This window comes from Anticarsia gemmatalis, chromosome 24 (assembly GCF_050436995.1).
Source record: "Anticarsia gemmatalis isolate Benzon Research Colony breed Stoneville strain chromosome 24, ilAntGemm2 primary, whole genome shotgun sequence".
NCBI lineage: Eukaryota > Metazoa > Arthropoda > Insecta > Lepidoptera > Erebidae > Anticarsia > Anticarsia gemmatalis.
In genome coordinates this window covers 1,635,944-1,647,810 of record NC_134768.1, presented here as the reverse complement: position 1 = coordinate 1,647,810, position 11,867 = coordinate 1,635,944, and the positions used below count along the sequence as shown (strand labels likewise).

General features: G+C 33.5%; 1 protein-coding gene across 1 annotated transcript; it reads right to left on the bottom strand.

Moving 5' to 3' along the window:
* Positions 1–3: 3 nt before the first annotated feature.
* Positions 4–4,050, bottom strand: beta4GalT7 (beta-1,4-galactosyltransferase 7). Its single transcript, XM_076130250.1, has 3 exons — positions 3,788–4,050; positions 3,147–3,699; positions 4–2,352 (listed from the first exon to the last, which is right to left on the bottom strand). The coding sequence occupies exons 1-3, from the start codon at positions 3,903–3,905 to the stop codon at positions 2,097–2,099; spliced, it is 927 nt and encodes a 308-aa protein (XP_075986365.1). The 5' UTR covers positions 3,906–4,050; the 3' UTR covers positions 4–2,096.
* Between the last annotated feature and the right edge of the window lie 7,817 nt (positions 4,051–11,867).

Sequence of the window (11,867 nt, the reverse complement as noted above, 5' to 3'; positions counted from 1 at the left end):
TAAGCTATCCGGTTGGTACTGTTATCTGCATTTTAAACTACTGGATGGATTCAAATTGAACTTTGATAATTAGAAATTGCGATAATATATGATAAATCACCAATCACCATATATTTTCATAGAATACGTAATACATATTTAAGATAACAGGTTATTGGAAAAAATAACAATGCTACCAATTAATTATTCATCGGCTGTTAATTATTAATGAGGATAAAAAGTAGTCTATGTGAAAAGTTAAAAAAAAAAATTGAAATTAACCTTTAAACGTTTACTTCTTTATATTAAGTAGGTAAAACGATATAAGGATTAATGCAATCATGCACTTAATACAGTTTAGTGCTTGAAATATAAGTTCTTGTGCTATCTATTTGATAACAATCACTTTAATCCCTAAATTAAATCGATTTAAAATGTATAAGTACTCATACAACTGTTAATAATAAATGAAAGTAAATATGTAGATTATAAAATGGGAATTCCCATAAAGATACAAAAATAACATAACTTATTCAAATAGCTGTGATAGATAATACTAATTTAATTCTACTGTAAACGGGAAAATACGCGACTAGCGGCCCGCCCCGACTTTGCCTGGATTAAAATTTCATCTTGAATCACGGAACCCCGGGTTCTGAGTACATTTTGCAATAGTTTATCTATTCAATAGCGTTAAAACTCATAAAAAAACTCTATTTAATAGATAAACTACCGCTAAATGAACTCAGAAACCTGGGGTTAACCATCACTTAACATCTGAGGTACATTTAGCAGCAGTTTATCTATTCAGTATAGTTTAAGCTTATATAAGTTTTAATAGATAAACTATCGCTAAATGTGCCTCAGAAACCGGGCATAAATCTATAAAAAAATCGTATCAAAATTTGTTGCATAGTTTTAGAGATGTAAGCATACACAGGAATAGACAGTGGAAAGCGACTTTGCTTTATACTATGTAGTGATTAATATTTAAAGGTCAAAATTACCTTACTCATTACCCGACGTTTCGGCCGAGTTACACCAAAATCGGACACCGTTTACAGTAGAATTATTTATCAAACTAAATACAAAGCTTAAATTAATTGAGTGTGATTTTCCTTTAAAATAAGATAATTAGACTAGTAATTTAGGAGTATGACACGATACACAAAGTTTTGGACTAACAAAAAACTTAAAATGTTTTTCAAATCTTATTACATAAACAAATTTTGAAATTAAATATAATGTCAAAATTCCATAGTTTCTGATTTGAATCTTTACCAATTAACTAAGGTCTTCCTCAGACAATTAATATTATCTAAAGTGCACAATTTTTTTTACACATAAAATTATAACAGTATAAACCCTAAATCGTCAATAATATTAGTGGCGATTTTAGTTTTAATGAAGTACAAATAATGATTTATGTTAAACAAAATAAATTGTGTGAAATAATTAACATACATTTTTAGAGATTGTAGCATGACACTATCAAAAGAGATAAAACATGTGTTTTCAAAGTTAAAAAGCATGTAGTTAAAGAAAAACAGTAAAAATTTACCAGTATTTAGATAATTGCAATGATAATCTTGAAAGATAAGTATATTACTCACTGGTTTCATCACTGACTTGGCAAGCTATTGGCCAATACTAAACCACTTTGAAAGAATTCTTAAAACAGATTTGAAATTTGTAGACGTAGTTTTACAGCTTACAAATAAGTGTCATATAACCTATCCGCTGGATAAAATAACAGCAATGATAAAACACAATACACAACTAAGTCGATGACCCGCCTACCCGCCAGCGGCTTGTGACAACTAGCGCTTAGTTAGCCAACGAGCTTGCCGATAAAAATTTGGTGAGAGAAAGACCAACTTTGGTGTGTATTGCCCTTTAGAAAACTAATATCAACATTCCTCCAGATAAGCTATCTGATACTTATACAGAAGCAGTAATTTCAAACTTTTAATCTCTCGCCTTGCATGTTGAAGATATATGGGATACGGGAATTAACGCGAACACGTGACTATCACCAGTCAGCCTGAGACCACGGTGAGTGCAACCTGTGCAGGAACATTAGGCATTTTCCGTATCCTATTATATATTAGTATTTCCTAATTCTTCTTAGTCTTTGCAGGACTAGGTTTAACAGGTTCCGGGCACTGACACCAAGGAGTCACATTCTTGTCACACATTAGCTCTATGTTCAAGACGGTAACATCTAAGCCATCAACCGCTACACTATGTGTACTCAGTAGCTTGTAGTTCACATCGTGTAGACCGGTCTTCCTGTCTCTTCTGCGAGTCACTTCACGCTGGTTGTAGCATTTACGCATGTCTCGCTTGCGGTAAGTTTTGTCATGGATGTGCCTGAAAAATTTATAAAACCAGTAAATAAATAGACATAAAAATCACAAATATCATTGGATAACTCAATTGCATACTCATTAATACATTTTTACATAATATAGATAACTTACAGTCATGCTCAGAAATATTTGTCCTAAGTGGGATTCGAACCCACCACATGCGGCACTACAGTTATTGCGGCGAGATGACTAAGTTAACCACTGCACCAAATATTGATTAAACAATAATTATTCTAAGGTTTAAATATTGTGTTTCACATTGTTTCGATAGGTAGACAAAAGATAATGTAATGATAGCTATCGTAATTAACATATTAATAGAAAGCACTTTTAGATTTTAAATTGACATAAAACTCATGCCTTTTGTAATTAGCTCATTCACAAGAATCCATGTAATTTACTTGCAGGTATATAACTTGAATAAGAAAAAACAGATGGAGGACTACCATACAAAATCATACCAAACCATACAAAAATTGGTGTAGTGTTTATCTATGAAAGTGTAACAGACACATGCCTGGTTTTAAATTTATAATGTACATACATACATAAAATAACACACACATACATACATAAAAAAATTATAAATGATAAAGGTCACCCACTGATGACAAAAGTATATTAATGTTAGAAACTCTTCATTAAGGATAATGTTTGACATATCTATTCAAGAATGTCAGATCTATTTTAGAAATTACAACATAGATTCTTATCACTACATATCTATTCTTACACCATGAGATAAGAAAACATATCTAGGAAATGTTACAATAACTGTTAAAGATAAAAACTCACCTAAATGTGTTCTCAGTCCCTGTAGTAATGTTACTAGGCCTCATTACGATCAAATTTGCATCTTTCAATCGTACGTAAAACTCATCGTCTTCCAACCCCCAACCCCAGTAGTTATTAGACATACCGTTCACTAATTCATAGTGTTCTTTCTTTACTAATAATATACCACCTATGAAAGTATCGTAATGGTATTTCGGATGTGTTTGCGGTGATGATATATGCATCGGTCCAATTGCTGGATAATCATACTTAAGATTATCGTTCATCGGTAGCAGGTCCACATCATGCATCGCTATATAATCAAAGTCCTTTTTCGTGTAAATAAATCCAACATTGATCAACGATGCTCTATTAAAACGGTTATTATCTTTCTGTTGTACAATAAATATGTGAAATGGTATTTTCTGCTTGTTTAAGAAGTTGTACATGTGAGGGACGAATTCTAGAAGCTCCTCGAAGCGATCCCGGAAGGGTACAAGCACTGCTAGTCGTTTCTTAGTCGGTTCTTTCACGGCTATTCTTTGTCGTGCTGCGTTAGGTAATGCCTCTCTTTCTGCCGATAAAAACGCACAATAGAATTGAAATTTAACAGTAATAAAGTCTTTAGATTATTAGGTACACTATTAAATAGTTTAACTTACCGTATTGAATAGGTAAAGCGGCTAAATAACATCCCATAACAAATGTTAAAATTAGGCACACTCCGAGACATTTCGAACCACTTATTCTATAACCCATTAAAGAAATACTACGATACATTAATGCTTTTTGTCAAATACATGTATTAATATTATTTAAAAGCATTATTTTCACGCACACGTCATTATTTAATTTATAAATCGTTAATTGTTGTAAAACACTTCGCGTTTGACTTTCATCACTGACTGACCTGTTTGACTTGACGTCAGTTCTACGAAATGTCAAATTGATGACACTACAGTTGCGTTTATCAACTTGTAGAAATAAATAAAATTCGAATTAAATGTTGTCTTATATGTAGCTTTCTATAAAATTTAGGATGTAAATTAATTCGTACGTTACAGCAAAGATATATTTGAAATACACAATTTACGTTATACGTTCGTTTACAAAGCCGTCTTTTGTTTAATTAATGCAAATATTTTGCGAATTAGATCATTATCGGAAATCATCATTACATACTATGGTAGTTGTTTTGCAAACCGAAGCGATTTGATTAGATAATTTCAGGTATTTACCTTGTTGTGTTAAAGAGGAGCTTACATGCATATTATCAGTTTACGGATTGCTAATTTGATAACCGTTATCGTAAAAGACAGTATCCACAGTAATTGCTTTTATATGTAAAGAGTTTTGCAGAAATATATTGCTATTAGTATTCAAATGTACCTACTGATAGTCTAAATAATTATACTAATAAGTAGGTAATTTACCACCCTCGCCAACGATCAAAGGTTTCCAAAGCTTCTTTATTTCGAAAAGCAAGTTGAAGTCATTTTTTGTACCTGCAAAAATGGAAAAAAATATCATGAGAAAACTTTGCATGTCATATTCATAGTTCCTGAACGTTTCGTGACGGGATGCATAGTCCTTTACCCGAATGTTCGTTGTCAGCTACAAGTCTACACTAATTATACTTATTGCAAAAAAAATGCACCGATCACCGAAATATAAGTTTTAAAAAAGTTAAATAGATCCTGGAAAGAATGCCTACGAAAAACTTATTAGTAGTTGATCTGACTTGTGTTAGACGTCGCTTAGGACTTGCAAAAAAAAGCACAATATTATGAATTTTCATAATATAAGAAACTATCTACCTAATAATCAGATGGTTAGTAAACTAAAACTACTAGAGTAGGTACCTAGTTCCTTATAATTTGAGATGAAGGACCGCCAAAATTTTAAATTACGAAAATAAAACATAACTAATGTCGATAAACATCCCTTACCCTATTACACATCACTACTACCTAATTATAGCGCGGGAAAATAGCCCGCCATTCTTTAAACATGCTTCACTGACCCAAAACTTAAAATAGTGGTTAGGAAGGCATTAATTACCCGTAAACGTGATCGGGACCAAGTTTAGAAGTTGTTATTAAGCTAAATATGTTTGAATAGCTAATTAATCGATGTGAAACGACCTCCATGCACGCCATTCGCGCGCCTAAATTAATGGCGGACAATATGGCGGCTATTAGCCATTGTTTTTCTTTTAAATAGAGAGGGGAGTTTGAAACGTTTCGTTAATCGTTATAACTAGCTAGTTATTATAATAATAGGTTGGGTTATGGTGCAAGAATCGTGGTTACGACAGCGTCGTTATTGTTTGAGGCGTCTAAATGTTAAACAATTAGTTGGGAAGGCTCTTCCTGATATGTATTGATCGATATTTTACGTTGTAAATGAAGCTATAAAATCAGTTTCGTAATATCTCGTAAGTATCTACATAAGCACTGAGTGCGCAGAAACGAGTTCCTGAATGAGCTAATGTATTCATAGAACGTTTAGAACCTTTTAACTACAAATTGAGTTAGTTATAATAATTAATTCTGTGTTTTAATATCTACCATCTTTTGCGGCTCTTGGTTATTAATCCTAATCTTACTTACCTGTTATAAATTATAGGTAGGTACATACTTTGGCTCATTAAAATCCATTCAGCATCCTTTGAAAGAGTTACAAACATATTTTTTTACAAACTTTCGCATTCATAATACTTAACTATAATTCTGTTATGTACACGGTGCTGCATCTCGCGACAATGTAAAACCGGCATAAACCAACCGTAGTTTTTGTACCTATCGTCTACTAAATCATAGTACCTACCTACTTCGAGGGTAAAGCTTCCTAAAAGGCTCCTAAAGGAAAATTAAAGCTTAATACCTTATAATAATATTATGCATGTTTACCCGACATTTTGTGGTGACCGTGGTCACAGGCTCTTTCTCTCAATTTCAAGTGGTAGTCTTTGGTCTCTGCCTACCTATATGGAAACAAAGCGTGATTCTATGTATGTACTTATGTTAGTAAGCAGTAGGTATGTATCTAAGTACGGTACCGCCTGCTATAAGTACCCTATATTAGCAATTTGTCAGAATTTTCTCTCAATTTTTTTTTAATGAAACTACGGACAGAAAATACTACGAAATTCAATACTATGGGATACACAGATATTTGTTCCAGGAATCGAACCCACGACACTCGCAACAATGCGTCACGCCCACCGACTACTAATTTCTTATCTGACTTTAAGAATTTAGTTTTCGTTTTACAGGAAAAGAGTTACAAACATATTTTCACAAACAAAATAATCGCTAATAAAACTCAAAACAGTAAGACCTTATTATATTTCATTTATTTTAGAAAACTCATTACATCTTAAATAATTAGTTAAATTTATTAGCATCTGCACTGATAGGAATGCGCTGTAGATATTTTAATTGCAAATACACCGAGCGGCGGCCATTACGGTCCGTGTGTACGAATTAACAACAATTACATATGGGCGCCGCTCACGGCACCGTATGTCATCAATAAATATCAATTTAACACACACTAACATAAACCAACAATTAATTACGTAGAGTTTTATAACACACTAATTACATGGTACGGACTAAGCCAGGTTGGGGCTGCCAGCTATGAAATTTAAAGCTCCTTGAAAACTAAAGTACGGTGTTTTGATACCAGTCGAATCAGTTACTTTTTATGAAACGTCAAAAACGATTTTAGAATAAAAATATGGACGTTATGACGTCACAAATATTGTTAAAACGTTGGGATCAAATTTTAATAAGTGATTAATATATTGCATTAGTCTTCAATTATTTAAAATTTTAATGTTATCGATAAAACATTTTCATAGTTTAAGCATTTAGGGTGTACATTTTAACAGAGTTATTTTTTTTATTATCTAAGTTATTATTGTTGTTATACCTTATTGTGGTTGTTTGAAATAATGATGATCTTTGTAAAAAACAATAAGACGGGTGTTTTCTCATTGAATAAAATTGTAAAATATTTACTTTAATACGCTTGAAAAAATTTTTAAATAAAAGCGACTGTAACTGTACTTAACACCTTACATTTACATTATTTTTTATTTATGTACTGAATATATTTTTTTATCGTCGTGTCATTATAATATAAAATTATTTGCCTGTAGATCTTAGATATAAGACATACTCATCGTATTTCAGGCATATATTATAATAAATGTATAATAAAAATAATTATTAAACTAGTTTTCTTCAAACTTATAGATTATACTTTCTTATTATAGCTTCCTAATTTTGGGGTAAATAATATAATCTACCACCAAATCGTGCTTTGCCCATAGCCGGCGGGCGGACGATTAAAAAAACAAATACGCTCCGTTTCACCCAACAATACATCAACGTCTATAGCTAAAGATAACTTCACTAAATACCTACTTTCAGCGGGTGAGTTACGTCTTAGTTAAAAGTAATTAAGAATAAGTAGTAAGAACTCGTACCGTGGCGTTTCTATGTTTATATTTCAAATAATAATTGACTGTTTCGAGTTCGCTTTGAGTAATTAACGTACGGAAAGGTAAGGATGTATCGTGTTATTTATATAGAGCCTAGAGGTACGGCCATGTTTTAATGAGCGTGTCCATGTGGCTGTTTGCTTTGCGCATCGGAACGTGATAAAAAAAGTTGTGATTAACGCATTATATTGCGTGTTAATTTATGATATTAGTTGGATATAATTATCGATAGTTTTTTTGTTGATTTGTGGAGATAATAGGCTATGTTAGTTCTGATTTGAAACATTACATCCGATGTGGAATAAATTATTCATTTGAGAGTTTCACACGTCTGTTGATAGGTTTTAATTATTTTGCTTGTAGCAATTTAAGTACTGATTATGCGGTAGGTTATTAACTTTCGCAGGATCTTAACTCTTGAAGTGACTAACTAAGAAAAGGTTCCCGTGGAACAAGGTAGCGTCTTGATATCACTAAATTAAGTGGGAATTTAGACTTTATGGTAATAAGTAACACAGTACAGTTAAGCAAAGTAAAGTAAATATTGTTTTGGGACATTTTTATAGAACGCCGTTAGCATGGTTTGAGTCTCCTGAAATCATGCTGATTAGAATAATAGTTGCAACAACTACTAAAAGGTCAATTAATTTATATGTACTTACCTAATTACTTTAGTTTTGATTCTAAACCTTTTTTTCGTTTTATATTTTTACTGGTATCTACAATGGCGCAGCGCAGCCTGTTATGTGTGCGACTGCCGTACAGAGGTCTCAGATTCAATTCCCCGGTCGAACAAAGTGGTTAGCATTTTTTATTTTATATTGAAATATTTCTCTACAGCAGTCCAGAGATCGGTAACGTGTTCGGCAATAGACCCGTCCTATAACGTGGAACTGACATATTAGTGGCAAGACGTGGGTGTGTTTCATACATCTTTGCTTACCTTTGGGTAAAATAGGCGAGATGTTATGTACTTACGTATTTTTATTTTTAAGTACTTGTCATATCTTTAACCTCGCATGAAAGTACCTCAATCGTAATGATACAACAGCAATTATCTTTTTATTAAAATTATCTGCCATTAAAAAAAATGGCGATTATTCCCGCTAATTTATGACAGTAATGACATTTGTCATTTAAAGAGTTTGGATACACGCAAAAGTTAATGTTAAGTCATTAGTGTGTGGAATGTCTTCACCTGCTATAAACTCCATGGTGTAATTGTAACATAATGTTTATTATTCTTTACGCTGGCTATTATTTTAACTTAATTAAGAGCGTGTTTTTCATGTTGATATTAGTTTCTGTCCGCGACTTCACGCACGGTTAGATCTTCTGACCTTTTTTAAAATAGAGCTGACGCTAGCGGCTCTATTTACGTGTATTTCCTATTTCAGTAAATGATTTTTGTAAAAACAAAATACTTGATCTATGTTTGAACTTTGGTTTTTTATCTAACTCTATGTTGATTCAAAGATTATCATTGTCGAATAAACAGTTTCCTGTAAAAGTAGAACAGACTGACTGATATTCAAAAAAACAAAACCGAGACGTTTAAAAATTATAATTTAGGTATGTTAGCCACTTATGATAGTCGTAACTATTACTGAATCTACCCCTAGCTTGGAAAGGGGGTAAAGCCTTATTAGAAGAGCTAGCAAGAAACACACGGCCACTCTTTTCAATTACCAAAAGTTTTACAATGTGGTTGATCACGCGAGGAGCTCCTAACTATCAGCGTTATGTACCTATATATTATCTTTAGCTTTTGTTCCAAACTATGTTGGAGTCGGCTTCCAGTCTCACCGGAGCGACTGCCTATCTGACGTCCACAACCCAGTTACCTGGGTTATAACACGATACCCTTCGGTGAGACTGGTTGTCAGACTTTCAAGCTTCTCACTACTGTTAACGACTGTTAAAGATCTTCGAAAACGACAGCCGGGACCCACAATGTAACGTGCATTACGAAACACAGAGGAACTCGATATGTATAAGATGGTCACCCATCCACAGAACAACCTCGGCAAGCGTTGCTTAACCTCAGAGATAACCGCGCGGCTGATGGTAACTAAGCCACGAGCTCCTCAGTTATATGTAGCTATTTAAGTAGGTATATGAAAGACCACACGTATTGCGACATAAAACACTATTACACAAAACTACACACCGTTAAACATCATTAAAATAAAATCAAAAACAATTTCTCATTAAACCGAACGGAAGTAAAAACAGCAATTACAAAATATTAAATTAATTTCTGAACGCATTTGTTGCGAGCGCAATGGACGCTCGTAAAATGGGTGTTTTGTAAAGTGCTGTGCCCGGTGAATATCGATTTATCGATGTTTTGGTACAACACTATTTAACATTTTCGTACCGTCATTTGAAATACGTAGGTACTGATATGACTGCATCGCCGTTTAATTCTATTGGCAAATTATAAATAAAATAAATTTAACTTATTCATGTCCCACTGCTGGGCAAGGGTCTTTTCTCGTAATGAGGGAGGGGTGAGGCCTTGAGTCCACCACGCTGGCCGACTGCGGGTTGGGATTGACAAATAATGTCCTATCCCTAAAATACCTCTCCCTTTATTTTTATTTCACAAAAAATCCACAAATCATATAAATGTCATCAATATAGAAGACGCCATTAAAATTTTAATAAAAACTAATGGACTGGCCTGATTTAGTCCGGGTTAGTAGTATTTTATCCCGTTCATTACATTTCCCGTTAATCCGTATTATACCATATACAGTAACTACACATAATATTAAGTATCCTCCGTGGCGCAGTGGTTATGGAGGTTGCTACGTCACTATCAGTGCGTCGGGTTCGATTCCCACACGAAACAAATATTTGTGCGATCCACAAATAGTTGTTTAGGTTCTGGTTGTACTTTGTGTCCGTTGTTATGTTTGTAAAAGTCCCCGCGACACAAGAGCAATTCTTAGTGCGGGAGTTGTCTTTTTAAACCAGAATGAGTAAGTAAAACAGGGTTTACCGGTACTTTTATTGAATACAAATACTTTAATAAGAAATGGGCATGTTTAGGGTGAATTTGAAATGCTACAATTTTATTCATTGTGATATTTAGTACCAAGAACCGGAAAACTGAACTCGCCGCTAGTTTTTTATGCGATCTATTTATATAATCTAATTAACCCCAAATATTCCCAAAGCAACCCCATTGCATGGTAAATAATTTAAACCAATAAAACTACCCCCCAGACACTACAATCGTGTTTATTCAACACAAAAGCCACTGCATGTTCCAAATGATTAAGACCATAGAGTTAAGATATTTATCTAATTACGGTTCAAAATGTCGGCCGCAAAGGTTAATGTTGTCTATGCCCTTTGACCGACAGCTATTTAGATAAAGCGTTTTATGTTATCTGTCCTAAAACTCTGGTTAAAAGCTACGATTTACTTAGAAAAGATTTTGTGAATAATTTTTCAGTTAAACTGCATTTTAGAATACATTTTTTTTATTTTGGCCTCTGTGGCGCGGTCGGTAGTGTATCTGACTCCTGATCATGAAGTCTTAGGTTCGATTACCGGTTCGGGAAGATTATTGTTGGTCTTTTTTGTATTATGTAAAAATATTTCTCAATAGTAGCCCGGCGTTTGGTAACGTGCCTGGTAAATGGCAATAGACTCCCCCTATTACAAGGGACTTACATTCTTAATAGCAAAAAGTGAATTTTCATATACTTCTCCATCTTCAAGTATAATCTATTTGTGTTCAAAATTTCATAGAAATTCGTTCAGAGGTTTTTGTGTAAAAGAGTAACAGACATTTATCCAAACATCTTAAATTTCGAGTTTATAATATAAGTAAGATTAGTAGTATTACTAAATTAACTACTAACATAAAACAATAAATCCATAGTGTTGTCCTTATATCGATAAATTGGTGTAACACAGTCGGGAATCGAACTGTTGCTAATGTGTCGCGGACCGCCCGCGTCGCCCCCACGCCGCCATTGTTTCATAACGACGTTTTTATGATTGATGCTATTAGTGATGTGACAAACAATTATCGATAAATATTAATTTGAATTTTAAATTGATTTGGATTTATTGTGTAGGGCTGTGGAATGCAGTGGTGCGTGGACGTTTTTGAAATAGTACTTACAAACATAATATAACGCCTGTTGTACCCAAAGGTAGAGGTGTATGAAAGACACACACGTTGGTCCCATGTAATAGGGGGTGAGATT